Below are 17,294 nucleotides of genomic sequence, written 5' to 3'. Positions count from 1 at the left end.
AAGAAATCAATCTTACTGATTATTGATACAGACATGTTCCTGGAATTTAGATGTTAGGCCAGCATTCTTAATTGTCATGCGCAAACCCTTCAAGGCTCTATTTTGCAAATGCTCTGAGAACCAAAACTAATAGAAGATTCCCAAATTGTTTATTGAGATGGCAACTTTTAGTCCTTTTCAGAACATTCGAGGCAGAATTTTTATATACTTAATCTTATTTTCATGACTCTGAGGTCTATGGTAATTTAAGTTTCCACAATTTAAATTTGATCTGCTCTTACCCTGGTTGCATTTTAGCTGTTTGGCAGGCAATGTTTTCAGTGAATTTCCAGGTTGGTCTATCTGTCCATAAACACAAATATTCCACAGATATAATTTTCCTTGATCATATTATCATGTCATGTTCTTTATCACTGTTACACCAACACCACTCAAATTTAAATGTTTTACCCGTAGCCTATTTGATTGTCTCTGGAGTAGTGTTATCCCTTTATTCTGGTTTGCATTTCAGATGCCTGGTAAAAAAATATTCCTGGGACTTTCCAGGTCTATCTATCCAGAAACACAAATATTCCACTGTATCACTTAGATATTCACCAATGTCTCTTTTGTGACTCTCTTGCTTTTCCTTGTGTTCCTAGTGTTATCTGCCTTCCTTTCTGATTTGCATTTTAGCTGCCTGTATGTATAACCTACATATCATTTATTGGCAGGCTTAATATCACAGCTATATTTAGGCTTCTCAACATCAGGCTTGATCATCCTTGGTGCTCCAGTCTTGGTACCCAGCCGAAGATTCGCTTTGAGACTAAAGAGAAGTACGAATTGGCAGGATGGCAGTTTCTCTGCAACAGCTTTTTTGCAACTCAGTAAGTGACATTTTTAATATAAAATGACTCTAAAATGATTCATATACACACAAAAAAATTGGCATAGGGATTACTTTGAAACACTTGCACTCAGAAATAGCTATTTTAGAGATTGAGGCATGCAGCAACGTTTAGGGCCATCTTGTCAAATTAATAACTTTTATTAGTCTTCAAAACACAAACGCATAAATATTCTTACTGTATGTACATCTCCAACACAGAAAATCCCATTCACTGGTTCACTCCTGGGAGGCTTGCAGGAAGGGAAGAGCATTGTCGTAGTTGGAAGGATTTTGCCAAAGGCTGGCAGGTAAATCATATTTTAAAGGACAAGTTAATCTTAATGTTTTTATTATATTTACAGCAATATTAGAGTGGCATTGATAGTTTTGTATACAGTTTTCATTCTGTGTTGTGCAGATTTCATGTGAACCTTCAGTGTGGTTCTCAGTGCAATGCTGATGTTGCTCTGCACTTTAACCCACGCTATGAGGGCCTTGCAACTGTAGTGTTGAACACTTTCCAGAACTGTAGCTGGGGTACAGAAGAATGCAAGTCAGACTCTTTCTTACTCAGTGACCAACCATTCATCCTCCAGATCCTTGTCACCAAGGAGACATACAAGGTATACATAGTCTGTATGACATCTTTTATTCACCACTTGATCATAGCCAGTTTTCGCAATTGCTTTGGCTTTTGGGTGAGACTGTTTTGTGGGACATCACAACTCTATTACATGTTTTCAAAATGTAGTAACTCACCTAAAACATTCATTTCATGCTTCAAAACCTATTGTGGCAGTTAATTTGCCAACCGAAATAGATGTGTTTTTAATCATCTAAATACCAGTCAAAATGTTTAAATGTTTTTTACCATGGCAGTCAATCCTGGAAATGTTTTATGTATATATTGTTGACACTGACATAATGAAAATTAGTGAAGAGAAAATTGCCATAAAATTACATTCAGGCATGTATATGGAAACTTAATTTGTTGACTGGTTAAGATTGTAAATTTATTTACTTTTGCAGCTCATTTAGTAGACACCATAAACACATAGATAGTTATAGATATTTATGGAATGAACATGTAGGTATGACAATTGAATGGATCATTTCACATGTGATGACTCAATCATCAAAGATGTTTAGAAGAGTATTATTTTACTCTATTAATTAAAAAAAAGTATTATTTAAAATTAATTAAGAAAATTAATTATTTAAAATAGAATATTTTCTATTATAAAGGTCTTTACTGTATCTTTTGATCCGTTTAACTCATCCTTGATGAATAAAAGTATTGATTTATTTTATTTATTTCAGCCAAAATTACAATTAAAATTCTTACTGACCCCAAACTTTTGAACGGTAGTGTTTAATGTTACAAAAGCTTTGGATTTCAGATAAATGCTGTTCTTTTGAACTTTCTATTCATCATAGCATCATGAAATAAAAATGTAAATAACTGTTTTCAACATTGATAATAATCATAAATGTTTCTTGAGCATCAAATCATCATAATGATTTCTGAAGGATCATGTGACAATGAAGACTGGAGTAATGATGCTGAAAATTCAGCTTTGATCACAAGAATAAATTACACTTCACTGTATATTCACATAGAAAACAGCTGTTTTAAATTGGAATAATATTTCACAATATTACTGTTTTTGTTTGTATTTTTAATCAAATAAATGCAGCCTTGGTGAGCAGAAGATACTTGTTTTAAAAACATTAAAAATCTTACTGACCCCAAATATATATGTATGTATATACACTGCTCAAAAAAACTAAGGGAACACTTAAACAACACAATGTAACTCCAAGTCAATCACACTTCTGTGAAATTAAACTGTCCACTTAGGAAGCAACACTGAATGACAATCAATTTCACATGCTGTTGTGTGAATGGAATAGACGACCGGTGGAAATTACAGGCAATTAGCAAGACACCCCCAATAAAGGAGTGGTTCTGCAGGTGGTGACCACAGACCACTTCTCAGTTCCTATGCTTTCTGGTTGATGTTTTGGTCACTTTTGAATGCTGGCGGTGCTTTCACTCTAGTGGTAGCATGAGACGGAGTCTACAACCCACACAAGTGGCTCAGGTAGTGCAGCTCATCCAGGATGGCACATCAATGCGAGCTGTGGCAAGAAGGTTTGCTGTGTCTGTCAGGATAGTGTCCAGAGCATGGGGGCGCTACCAGGAGACAGGCCAGTACATCAGGAGACGTGGAGGAGGCCGTAGGAGGGCAACAACCCAGCAGCAGGACCGCTACCTCCGCCTTTGTGCAAGGAGGAGCAGGAGGAACACTGCCAGAGCCCTGCAAAATGACCTCCAGTAGGCCACAAATGTGCATGTGTCTGCTCAAACGGTCAGAAACAGACTCCATGAGGGTGGTATGAGGGCCCGACGCCCTCTGCTCATCTTCACAGATGAAAGCAGGTTCACGCTGAGCACATGTGACAGACGTGACAGAGTCTGGAGACGCCATGGACAACGTTCTGCTGCCTGCTTTCATCTGTGAAGAGCACAGGGCGCCAGTGGCGAATTTGCCAATCTTGGTGTTCTCTGGCAAATGCCAAACGTCCTGCACGGTGTTGGGCTGTAAGCACAACCCCCACCTGTGGACGTCGGGCCCTCATACCACCCTCATGGAGTCTGTTTCTGACCGTTTGAGCAGACACATGCACATTTGTGGCCTACTGGAGGTCATTTTGCAGGGCTCTGGCAGTGTTCCTCCTGCTCCTCCTTGCACAAAGGCGGAAGTAGCGGTCCTGCAGCTGGGTTGTTGCCCTCCTACGGCCTCCTCCACGTCTCCTGATGTACTGGCCTGTCTCCTGGTAGCGCCTCCATGCTCTGGACACTATCCTGACAGACACAGCAAACCTTCTTGCCACAGCTCGCATTGATGTGCCATTCTGGATGAGCTGCACTACCTGAGCCACTTGTGTGGGTTGTAGACTCCATCTCATGCTACCACTAGAGTGAAAGCACCGCCAGCATTCAAAAGTGACCAAAACATCAGCCAGAAAGCATAGGAACTGAGAAGTGGTCTGTGGTCACCACCTGCAGAACCACTCCTTTATTGGGGGTGTCTTGCTAATTGCCTATAATTTCCACCGGTCGTCTATTCCATTCGCACAACAGCATGTGAAATTGATTGTCAATCAGTGTTGCTTCCTAAGTGGACAGTTTAATTTCACAGAAGTGTGATTGACTTGGAGTTACATTGTGTTGTTTAAGTGTTCCCTTAATTTTTTTGAGCAGTGTATATATTGTTGACACTGACATAGAAAATTGCCATAAAATGACTTTCAGGCAAGCTCCATGGAAACTTAATCTGTTGACTGGTTAAGATTGTACATTTATTTACTTTGGCAGCTCATTTAGTAGACACCATAAACATAGATAGTTCTAGATATTTATGGAATGAACATGTAGGTATGACAATTGAATGGATCATTTCACATGTGATGACTCAATCATCAAAGATGTTTAGAAGAGTATGAGTTTCACTGAGAATCACACATCAGTTTTGATCAGCCAGCCAAATTTAGTTATTGTGCAAATAGAAATTGTACCTTTTTTTTTTTACACATTCCAGATTGTGTGCAGTTTGAACAGAATTTCGAATCTGGTGTGAACAAGACACTAATTGTTCAGAGAACCGTACTAAACTAACAGTCTATTGTTTTGAGAAAAAAAAATAATAAATAAATCTTATTCAAAGTAATTAGGTCTTTTGCATTCAAAAAGGTTAACTTTATATAGGCAAGAGAAGCCTTATCTAGTCCACCACCTAACTACCATTTTGCTTATTATACAATGGTTCTCCATAGATAACTGTCAACGGGAAAGACTTTGCGGACTATAAACACCGTATTCCCTTCACTAGAGTGGACACAATCAAAGTGGAAAAAATGATGGATCTGGATTTCATTGCCTACCAGGATCCTGTGGTGAGAATAGAAAATGCTACCACTATATACCATACTGGCCTGTCACTTTTATTGTTGACCCCTTTATTTTTCTATATTAAACAATTTTTATAAAAGTCCTTTTACCCTTTTATAATTTTTTGTGCCATCAGGTGGTCCCATACAAAGCCGTGATCAATGGTGGACTACAGCCCGGCAAAGACATTGTCATTTATGGACGTCCTAACCCTGACTCTAAAATGTGACATAAAATCCTTTGTTTCAAGAGAATAAAATACATAAACTGTATGTAAATGTTTTTATATATGTTTATGTTTACGGCAACATATCCACTCTTCTGTTCCATTCTTCATTAGGGTGGTGTTCAATCTCCGTCACAGATATGGGGTTGCACTTCACTACAAATCCCTTTTTGAGGAGGATGTGGTTGTCCGCAATACCTTTGAGAATGGGAAGTGGGGAGCAGAAGAAAAGTGTGGAGCTATGCCTTTTAAAAAAGATCAACTCTTTCAGGTAGGCATACATTCTTATAGAACTGTTTCTATTCAAATCCAATGACTCATGTTTGATTCAAATCTGAAGTGTCTGTCACTTCTAGAAGAAAAGGTTCTATATAGAACCTTAAAGGGTTCTGTCAGGCGTTTCATATATAGAACCTTTTAGGGGTTCCCCATCATGGGATCATTCTATGGATTTAGTTTTAATTAAATGTAACTTTTTAACTCTAGCGGTTAAAAAACAAAACTGCATGCATTCAGCGGAAGAACACATTATTTAGGTTGTGCTTCGGCTCTGCATGACTATGCGGAAGAATATGGTTACCATACAGCTCATTAAACACTAGGCTTAATTGGCTATGTTTAACCAGTTTAGATGGAAAATATCTCCATCTGACTCTCTGAAGACGTCACTGTAGCAACTAAAAATGAATTCCAGCACAGCTATAACAACTATAATGAAATTTCCCTTCACAAGATCAGCAGGGTTTGTTTTTTTGTTTAGTTTTTTTTTACGGGTGATTCCCAGGAGGTAGTGATGTTACTGACACTGAATCTGTGAGGCACGTATCGAGCACACAGCACAATCACCACGTGATCATCGATGACAAACGAAGCCTCACTTTACATCCAATCATGTGAGCGATTCGCTTTGCTAGTTGGAATCTAGGGTTGGAATCTATGGTTATAATTTTCGAACCCTATTAAGTCTTTCAAGTAATATAAAGAAAACTAATTATTTCAGGCAAAATACTTGCCATGAGCTCTGTTAGTCATACATGTAGGCTACATTATTCCTCTATTACATCATATTAAATTATTTTATTTCAAACTGGCATTTATTAACTTTAATGGGTAAATTAAATTATCAAAGGGAGAAATTCAACATACACTCACACACACACACACACACACACACACACACACACACACACACACACACACACACACACACACACACACACGTTGGGCTTTTAATTGTGCACATATAACATTGAAACTATCTATGGAGTGTGTGGTGGCTCCTTCATAACTTTTGGCTGCTTCGTTTTTTTTAGTTTTTTTTTTACTAACCATCAGATGACGTAGCCGGAGCAACTTTTCTCTATTTACGGATATGACAAGACACACACGGGCGAGTGCCGTGTAGGCTATGACATTTCCGGTGAAAACCAGCTACAACTAAAATAAACACTTACAATAGGCTTACTATAGTAAATCAGTGTAAGACAATAACACTTTTTGGAAAAAGAATTGATGATGTATTTACTCATTATTTAAATTTTGAGTGAGTAAATGATGACAGAATTCTCATTTTTAGGTGAGCTCTCCCTTTTAGAGTTAAAAGTATAAGTTTGTGTACAAAATACAGCATCTTACTGTCAGTTTTGTACATGTGTTACAGGTCAACATCTCCTGGAATAAAGAGCAGTTCACTGTGTTTGTGAATGGCCAGGAAGCACACACTTACAAGCATCGCTTTGCTCAACTGGAGGACATTGATGTCTTTGAATTTTTTGGAGACATACAACTGTTTTTTGTGAAAACCTAACAAGGATCCAGGTTTATTGGAAGTGCGTATTTACAACTTCCCCTAATGAGTTATCATATGCTTTAAATATACAGTGCTGGGTAGATTATTTACAAAATTGTAGTCCATTACTTCCACAAAACACTAAAAAAGATGAAATATTTTATTTGTTTACCTGCATGTCATGTGACCATTAACCAACATCAGAAAACCATGAATTCTATTATTTATTATTATTATTATTGACTTATTTTTATTACTGACCAAACTTATTAACTTAAAGTCTAAGGGCGTATACTTCAAGTAAATATATTAGGTCAAAGAGGTTCAGCTGACAAACAATTGGGGAATCCATGCATTGCATGTAAATATGAAATGACATGAATTTGCACATTTTAATGTGTTTGAAAGTCAAAAGCCTTCCAGAGACAATAATACATGGTTAAATGACTCACTGAGTGATAATTCAAATAATAATGAATGTGTTCGCCAGGAGCAGATTAGACATGCAATGTTAAGAAAACACTTATTAAAAGTGAGTGATTTCTGGAAATGCAGTGATCAACTGCTGTGTGGCTCTCAGTTTTCAGTGACAGTCACATGACTAGTGGCTGTGTGTGCAATCAATTCCACAAACCTGGAAGACCTTCTGAATATAAGCAGTAGGCTTTTTTAGGATGGAACATTTAAAAGATAATAAAAGTAGTATTAGGGACAATCAAATAAATGTATTGCCATTGTGAGAAAAACACGTAATCACGTAATCAATAAAAAAAATGCTGTAGTCTGATTACGAGTATTTTAAAATAGAATATAATTTAATTACAAGTACCTCATTTACATCTCATTATTGGATCTAATTCTGTAATCCAGATTACATGTAGTCAGTTACCCAGCACTGCATACACATGCTTTCTAACTACATACCAATCACTTTTGCACTCTGCTAAATATATCTACATTTAGAGATCTGCTCAGCAGCATTCATATCAGAGGGTCAATGTGACCTTTAAAGGTATAGCGGAGGATTTTTTTACTTCCGGGTGGATAGTGTATACTATTGGTCCTCCTAATTGTCAATCATTCTGGTGAATCAATCAAACTTATTCAAAAAGTGGAGAGGGTGGGTCTTATCTAAAATCGGAAAGATCCTCCGCTATACCTTTAATTATTGTGAAATTTACAGGTGCAGTAAGCAAATTTTTTTCAGATGCAGATGTCTGAACTCCCAGACTGATTTCACTGAAATAAGTGTCCTAAAAAAATCGCAAGAATAACATGCTACTATACTCCTCATATTATTAATCCAGTATATGAGAATACTGTAATAAAAATGGAAAAGGTACTGCATAAAATACATTTTATCCATCCATGCATTTCGTAGCAGAATGGCTGAAATTGCTTACAGCACCTTTAACATCGGTTCCTCTAATGCTGTTGGGTTAGAAGAAAACATAAATTTGCTTGGCTGTCATGTTGTGTAATGATTATATTCACTTCTATGCAACTGAATAAATAATTAAAATAACCACAAAAAAATGTTCATGGTGTGATTTTTAAGAGCAAGTGAACAATATGATAATTCACTTCATAAGTAAGGGAATAAGGGATTTATAATCAGAAAAGACTAAGAGTTCCAATTAAAAGTTATTTTCAGCCAATAGGAAGTGTTTGGAATTGCAAATAGAATTAGAACGAGAAATGCAGAAAATTATATAAAAATCATGTTATTCCTAAAAATAAATTTGATAATTTGCACTAGGCTACATAACACATGGTGCCTTGTGGGATCTGAGTCTTAAAAAATGTATATATTGTTCAAAAGTTATATTGTTCCAAAAAACATTTCAACATACGCCCTCTGGTGATTATAAGGCTGCCGCTGAATCTACTGCTCTCTGTTGACGTTCTATTTAGATTCATCTCAAGGTGGCAGCAGAGGTCTGCTTCATTCATCATTTAAAAAAACAATAAAGTTCCAGGCTATAGTGAGATACGAAGCAATAGTGAAATACAATAGATTTTCTGTTATTTAATTTAATGGTCTGTCTCTTTTTTTTTAGCCTAAAGAAAAAAGTAGCCTAATCTGATTCTTGAAAATTAATTTGCATAGGCCTATTAGCATTGATCATTGATTTTGTTAGTATAAAACCACATGTTTAAAAGTTTTAAAATATCAAAACTCCTGCAAGATGGTTGCTCATTGTAATTATTAATAATGAATATGAAGAAGCTTTGGTTTATTATGTCAAGAAAAACACACATGAATTTTTTATTTTATGATTGAATCAGAATACCCTCTGCGTTATGCTTGAATAATGAACACATCACAATAGTAGGCCTACTGTCTTTTACTGAGTATCATACATAACGACACATTTAAGAACTAAAAAAAAAACTTGTTTACTTCATTTACCAGAAATGCCAAACTTTATTAGTTGATAAGTTACTGTAGACATACAGACAGACGATAGATACAGACAGACAGACAGACAGACAGACAGACAGACAGACAGACAGATGATATATAGATAGAAAGACAGACAGACAGACAGACAGACAGATAGATAGATAGATAGATAGATAGATAGATAGATAGATAGATAGATAGACAGACAGACAGACAGATAGATAGATAGATAGATAGATCACGAGTAAAACTACATCACCACTTGCCCATTCCTCTTGCAATGGTCCAGTTCTTCAATGTCATTTATGCGCATGCGCAGCCACCCAGACTGAAACCAGGGAGAGAGAGGAGGATTCAAACTTCCGGTGGTGTGTCATGGCGGCGTGGTGGAGTATGCTTGAAGTGAAAAACTAAACCAAACCCCCCTCCTCCCTCCACCTCCTCCTCTATTCTCCTCCTTGATTATTTTGCGGAGCGGTTTAGGGGGTATTTGGTGCACCCGGGGCGATTCGGGAGCAGGAATCGGGATCGCAAAAGTGATTGATAGGAGACATAGCGGCGCGCGCATCCGCCTGAGCATGGCGGCGCACAAGCCCGTGGAATGGGTCCAGGCCATCATTAATAGATTCGACGAGCAGGTAAAGAAAACACTGCTGGGGGATTTGACATTTCGAGGCCAAAAAGCGAGCATGCAAACGATGAAATGCTTGGTGCCTATGCTTGTGTACGCGTTGTTTGTGTTGAAGATGTGAGGTTGGAGGTTTTGGGCTTGCACTGTCCAAATACAATACGTGAATGTCTTGATTCAGGCCTGATGTGTTGCATTTGGCAGCAAAAGCCAAATATTGGGTAGTAGGGTCGTGATTGATTTGATGAATGTTCAGCTGAGTCGCTCGCGCGCACTGGCTAAATATAAACAAAAGGAATCAGACTCCCTCCGTGCTTGTTGACATACAGAGAGATGAGATTGCATAGAGCAGCCTTACAGGAACCCACAGTCCTGTTCACACAGACACGTTTAAATCAAACTTGAGCAAAATAATCATGTCATTTAACAATGCTTTGTTTTTGAAAGTTGTCAGAAACTTTAACACGGTGTTGAATGCAGAATAACGCGTTTTATCAGCCTGAAGTGGCAATGACAGCACAGGGTTTTTGACAGGAACTTGAGCATAAGTAATATATCATGGATTTAATATGATTGTATGTCTGTGGATTCTGCTATATAGAACCTTAAAGGTTTTTTTTTCCTAATAAAAAAAGTTTGACAACTAATGAAATGAACAGCAGTTTTGAAAAATAATGGCTTTATAATGATGCACACTACTGGCATGGGTTGAAGGCTCCAGTCAGATCAGTCTTCTAGAATATTTTTTTTCTACTATTGGGACAATTAAGAGAACGAAAACATACTAAAACGCCTTTATTAAATGTCTATACTAAATAGCAGGGCATTTTAAGCTTCTTTTAGTGTTTTGATGTGCATGCATTCCTCTGACTTTGCTCATAGCTGTTGTTTTGTTCCTGAAAAAGTGTGCTTAGTTGTAGTATTAAATGTTCACTTGTAGTGTATACTTCAAATCTTAAAAGTAATTTTTTTTTAGTTATTACTAGAAGACAATATGATATTAATGACATACAAGGCCATTAACGATTCAAAAAGATTTCACCTCTTAACACACTTAGAGTGCAAATCTAATCATGTAAAATAAAGTATAAAAAAAGTTTTAATAATCTTTTGTTACGCTTTAAAGTACACTTAGTCTGATGTGTTGACCAACATACTAAAATACATGTAAAGTACTCAATTGTAGTGTTATTCAATTATACATTTAAAGTAAATATATTTTAAATAGACTAAATTGCAACGCCGTCATTACAAATGTGTAATACAAGTGTATTTAAATGCTTGAGTCATGACATACAAGTTTCAATAGATATAACGTTAAATTTTAGTTTATCAAAAATTCTTGTTTGTATTTCAAAGACTATATAAGTTTCTAATCAAATGTCAATAACATGTATTTAATTAAATGCAAATAAAATGCATTTTATTGTCCAAAAACATTGCATTCACTTTGCACGTAAGTATCATTTAAAGTATATTATTTCCATAATAAGTACTCTTTTTGAAAGTACACTAAAATGTAATGTTTTTTTGTCCCCAAGGGTGTTCTTGTTATTCTCAAGTTTAGAGGCTTTTCACAGGGTTTGGCTTCTCATGCTGCAGATTAGGGGCTCATAACAGTTTAATGAAAGTGTAAAAAGGAGTTTAGCCTGTTTTATCGCTAAGCCGGTGTAGTTCATTTTAAATTAGAGAGCTTAAGGCACTTGTTTGGTGGAAGCGTAATGCGCTCCTCTGTATGTTCTCATGATTTGAATGACAGCTGCTCAACACAATTGCAATTACAAGCAGATTATAAGTTGCAGGATTCCTGAATGGAAACTACCGGATAACACAAGGATCGATTGTTTAAGCTGATCATCAGTGATGTGTGGCTTCTTCTTGCTTGCAATAGGCAAGTTCTCAGTGGTGGTTATTGCCTTGTCAGCAGCTGTATGAATGCAAAGAGCACCTTGAAACAATGACCTCACAGATGCCATTGCATGGTCATGGAAAACTAATCTGTCCTCTCTCTGGGGAAAGCTCTGAGTCAGGAATGAGAGGTTGATGAGGCATTGTGTTCTACATAGATGCCGGTTTGAGAGATTTTGAAAAGCTTTTACCTGAATCAAGATGACACTTGTTTGGATGTATTTTTTTCTCTTGGATGCTAATTTAATTTAAGAGAAAATTTCGATGTGATGTTGTTGGGTAGTTTCTGTTCATTTGTTTTTTTCATAAAATATGTAAATGTCCACTAAAGTGCCTTGAAACGCGCAGCATTATTCAATGTGTTGGCATAATTTCCACTGAAACAGGCAGACAGGATGGGACATATCAAACAGCTCCTCCCCTTTTTTTAAACAGCCAATAGCGTTTCATTTATATCACCGCTCGCCCAGAAGCCGTTGAGTTCAGTAAAGCCGCAGTTTCCTCCTTACCTCTAACTGTCTCTCCTCTTAATTTAACCCATATCACTTTAAAATACAGCATTGTATTATATACATCGATGTATACATCGTTGGGTGCGCAAGACCCCATTTCGCTTGGCGGTGTGCACAGCTTTTTTTGCACAGCGCGCGCGGCTCCGCATCCGAAGATGCACGACTTCGAGCCGAATCTGGCCAAGGACGTCTCACCGCACCGGCACCCAGTTTGTGCGTCTTAAATTAGTTGCTTACATTTACAAAATGAGCCTATAGCAAACATAAGCCATTTTAATAAAAATAAAGGTCCATGTTTTATAAAATGTCCACGAAACTTAAAGGTCCCATTCCATGGATTATTTTTATTATTTTATAATGTTTCCAGGGGTGCCCTTATAATGTTAGTATGTTTTTTAGATCAAAAATTGTTATAATTTAGAAATAAAAGGCATATTTCCTAGCCTGATTTCATTCCCTGGTTTGAACACTCTGTTTGAAGGGGCGTGTCTGCTGTGAGACTTCAGTGTAAACGCCCTCTGCTGTGATTGGCTGACATGCTTGCATATGAAATATCTGGCATTACATGTGGAACTATCTGGAAAACTTTTACTATTACAGCTATTATACGTTTTTACTATTACAGCTATCTGGATTAACGAATCATGAGAAGTTTTTTAAGTATTTAGATCTATTACCATCACATAAAAGGTTGCAGTGATGAGCACTGAGCAGATGACAGTCTGTTGATCGCGTGAAAGATCTTATCATTGCAACGCAGTTTCTGCACTATCACTAATGATTTCACCAATGCAAACATGAGGCATATAAATACAGTAAGAGCTTCGTTGTGCAGTGTAACAGCGTCATTGATTTCATAACGAGTTTTGGCAAGTGTCCAGATAAACTCGCGCTGTGTGATTGATAGCTTGGGCGATTGGAAAGGGATTGTTCTTTGATCGCTTTCTGTATATTAATCACAGTTTAAGTAAGATTATTTTCACCCTACTAAGAGAAACGAACGATGTGAAGAGTGATCGCTACTTCCATATTAAATCACTACTTACCGCTTGCTGGAATATAGTTGAAATAGTCCCCTTCGTCAGTATGAAACGCTGAGAGAAGTCTGCTTGATATTATTCCAGGTTAGAAAAACAGTCCGTGGTGAAATGGACAGAGCAAACTAACAACTTCGAATTAAACTTTTGCGGTATCCGATTATAGATAAACATCAACCACGTCTGTTGACATTTCGCCATCAATATGCCTGTGTTCCTGTGGGCGGAGGTTACGGTTCTAGTGACATCATTAAAGCAGGATGTAGAGGGGTGTAGTCCAATCCAGTCGTTTTTTGTAGTCAACTTCTGTTAAATAAAATATCTCGCTTGGCATTGAACTTTGAGCTTTATCATTTTACAGATATTATTTATACTCTAACAACAACATTACACACTAACTAAAGTTTGAAACATGGGATCACATAGAACGGGACCTTTAATGAAATGTTCTAATGTGTTCTAATGTCACAAGTAATAATCTCAGGGTTTACTCGATTTTACACGACTCTTTTTGTAGTGTGGTATTGGTGGTGATGTACTAAAATAAACATTGTCACGTGTGGACCTTTATTCTTCTCACCGTTGATTCCTGATGGTTAAGAGGACAATTACTTGAGTCGCCCCCTGTCGTTTCACAGAATAGTACAACAGCGAGCGCGTAGAGTATAAACACCTCGTCCGTTTGGGGAGGTGCGCGCGCAGTCTGCGGAGACTCGCGTTGCGGAGCCAGACGAAAGCATAAACAGGGCTTAAGATCCACTCTGCTATCATGTCTCTGGACCGGCGTGACACTAACGTCAAACCAGACGTCATTCTCCCCAATGGAAAGCATATTTACTCTTTCTAAATCGTTCCCGATCCCCTGTATAGAAATGTGGAATTTTCTATGTACCTCTATGTTTCTAATAGTAAAAGTGTGAGCAATTGACCGATTTTAGCCACAGCTTCAGCGTCTATTTATAGCATAGGGGGCGGGATGCTTTAGATTCTAGAGAGCATTTGATTGGACAGAAAATCTAATGAGAAGCTGCAGAGTGATGTCATCAAAATCATTGATCCATATTGGCAGAAGTGAGAGACTGTAAGCTAAGCTTTGAATGCTTCTATCTTCTAAATGTGAATTTTGTCATTGGTTTGGAGCACACTAGCTTATAGATAGTAAGGCTAACATATTCATACAAAAAAATCCAAAAACTTTAAAGGGATAAAGATTTGTCATCATGTACTCACCTAACCTTCATGTTGTTCCAAACCTGTATGACTTGAATGAAATAATGAATGAAAGCCATAAGCCAATGAGGTCCAATGTTGTTTGGATTCCAACATTCTCAAGAATGTGTTCTTTTGTTTGTGTTTCACCGAAGAAATTAAGTCAAACAGGTTTGGAACGACATGGGGGTGATAAATGATGAGAATATTTTTACATTTGGGTGAACTATCCTTTTAACATTCGAGTAGATTTGGTCATATCGTGGCAATATCCAGGAAAAAGACTAAATGGTCAAACATAGGTGCATATTTTCCTGCAGTTTTGAAAAGATTAGCCAAGAAGACCCTTCCAACTGATGTGACAGGGGTGAAAAGTCATATTTTTCTTGAATAGTGGCCCATGAAAGTTTCATTAAACTGTAAAGTCGATTTATCTGATCATATTTTTAATTGTCTTTGTGTTTTCTGTTCATATACCGTCCACTCTCCATAGCGCACATGAGCACGTCCTGCTCTGCCAAAGTGCACATAAGGGAAGCGATTGGTTCCTGACTTTTCTGGAATTTTAAACCATTCCTGGGAAACAAAGTGCTCACTGTCCATCGGCATCCTGCATTAAAATGGATGTCAATAGGGCTGGGCTATGCATGCTGTGAAGAGTGCGTGTATCTTATGCGTGTACAGACGGTGTGTGCGCTGGGTTCTTCTCCGGTCTTGAGACTTTCATTTCCAGCCACGCGCTTTTCTCTTAGGGCCACACAGTAGTGGGCCGGAAAGAAGGAGGGATCCTAAGGGTTTCTCAGAGTTTTTCTGACATGCCGCCTGTCACGCTGGCCATTGCAATTGTCACACCACTTAAACAGTGCAACGTAGAATGCTCTTTTATGAAGTTACCTCACTTAAGGACTTATTTAGGAAGATTATGCCTGCAGGTTTTGGATTTTTTTTTAATCAAATGTAAATAAAATAAAAATCTTGTATAGCCTAATATGACTTGCTGTTTTTGTTTGTTTGGGTTTTATTATATTTATATGATATTTGTATTTTTGTAATTGAATTTTTGCCATGAAAATAGCTTTGAATGCTGACATGGCACTAAATAAAACAATCTGAATCTAAACGGTGCAACCAATAGTTCCTTGCTGCCTTGCACCACAAATATAGGCCTGCTTACCTAAAGCAGATTAACAGCTACGATTTGTTGAAATGTCAGATTTGAAAAAGGTTTAATCTTGCTTGGACTACTTTGACACATTTGTAGGCGATGCTAAGTGTGCTGCTTAAGAAAACAGACTATTACCGCCTAGTCTGCTAAATGTGTACTAGTTAAGTTGGCACTGTTGGTGGTGTGCTCCTGGGCTTTATTGTGTGATTATATAGAATATTCACTGTGTATTTGCTGTGGTTTTGTTGGTGATGAATTTACTTGACTGCTGTTTGGGGTCAGAAAGACAATTTTTGGAAAAAGTCTTAAATGCTCAGCTAGCCTTCATGTATTCTATCAAAAATATAGTAAAGCAGTAATATTATGAAATATAATTAAAATTAAAAGTTTTATATTTGAATATATTTTAAAATGTAACTTATTCCTGTGATCAAAGCTGTATTTACAGTGTCTTCAGTGTCACATGATCCTTCAGATATCATTCTAATATGCTAATTGGATGCTCATGAAAACCGTTGTAGTGCTGCTTAAAGGGTTAGTTCACAAAAAAAAAAAAAGTGTCATTAATTACTCACCCTCATAACGTTCCAAACTCGTAAGACCTTCGTTCATCTTCAGAACACTATATTTTTGATTAAATCCGAGAGCTTTCTGCCACTTTCAAGGCCCAGAAAGGTAGTGAAGGCATGGTTAGAATTGCCCATGTGACTACAGTGGTTCAACCTTCATTTTATGAAACGTCGAGTGTGTGCAGATGTTTTAATGGATTTTTATGGGAACTTTTTCTTTCCTTTTCATCTCATCATTGGATACAAAGTAGAGGAAAGATTTGAAATGATGGTGAGAAGAGGGCAGGACAGGGCTGGGACATGTTGCAAACTTGGTTCAAACTTGTTTTGCCAAGAAAACAGCACAGATCAATATATCAGAGCAGTTAGTTGGCGTTTGTGAGTTGTTCGCAAGCTGTATAAATTCTAGCGCAGTCAAAGTTCTTTTGATCCAGAGAAGAGCCATAGTACTCGGAAACAGTGAAGACCAATTCCTCATCAGGGAACGCTTAGAGGGGGGAGAGGCCCCCGCCCCCTCACTCCACATACGCTTCATTAAGACGGCCAGACCATGTGTGCTTTCAACACTCCCACTGCACAGACTTTAACTGCTTGTGTGTGTTGGAGAGAACAAGAGCAGATGTGCTGGCCCGCAGGTGTGCGGCACAGGACGGAAGTCTGGAGAGCTGGAGGCGCTTTGTTTTAACACCTAAAGTTTGAGACTTTAGACTCAGGATGGGTGGGTTGGTGCTTTAAGGGCTTGGATGTTCTCTCAGGGCTGGGTGTGTCAAATTTAAGACTGTGCGACCTCTCGTTCTGCAGTCTGTGCGTCCCACATGTTACAAGCTGTTCTCCACCCAGTGCTCTCAATAAAGCCGTAACAGAGCCTTTGAAAGCATGAGCCACAGGAACCCAACATTCACACCTGTTAACCAGACCCATGGGTCCTCTATCATCTTAGCTTCCTTTCATAAAACTGTAAATACAATGGTTAGCCTATATTATATATTTGTGCTTTTGATTGATTTTTTTCAGTGAC

At 37.7% G+C, this 17,294-nt stretch overlaps 2 protein-coding genes across 5 annotated transcripts in view; both read left to right on the top strand.

The window, feature by feature from the left end:
- Positions 1-718: 718 nt before the first annotated feature.
- Positions 719-6,984, top strand: LOC311297202 (galectin-9-like). Its single transcript, XM_084419400.1, has 7 exons — positions 719-869; positions 1,091-1,179; positions 1,290-1,494; positions 4,712-4,831; positions 4,963-5,051; positions 5,167-5,323; positions 6,713-6,984. Exons 1-7 carry the CDS (start codon positions 834-836, stop codon positions 6,857-6,859), a joined length of 843 nt encoding a protein of 280 aa, XP_084275526.1. The 5' UTR covers positions 719-833; the 3' UTR covers positions 6,860-6,984.
- A 2,585-nt stretch (positions 6,985-9,569) lies between these two features.
- nf1a (neurofibromin 1a) overlaps positions 9,570-17,294 on the top strand; it is an 87,269-nt gene continuing 79,544 nt past the window's right edge. For all 4 annotated transcript variants that reach the window (XM_084418165.1, XM_084418166.1, XM_084418168.1 and 1 more), the window contains exon 1: positions 9,570-9,886. In XM_084418165.1, coding sequence (XP_084274291.1) covers positions 9,827-9,886 — 60 coding nt within the window. In that variant the 5' untranslated portion in view covers positions 9,570-9,826. The remainder of the gene's footprint in view (positions 9,887-17,294) is intronic.

This window comes from Rutilus rutilus (assembly GCF_951802725.1).
Source record: "Rutilus rutilus genome assembly, chromosome: 9".
NCBI lineage: Eukaryota > Metazoa > Chordata > Actinopteri > Cypriniformes > Leuciscidae > Rutilus > Rutilus rutilus.
The sequence above is the reverse complement of the archived record's forward strand: the minus strand, read 5'-3'. Positions and strand labels throughout refer to the sequence as shown.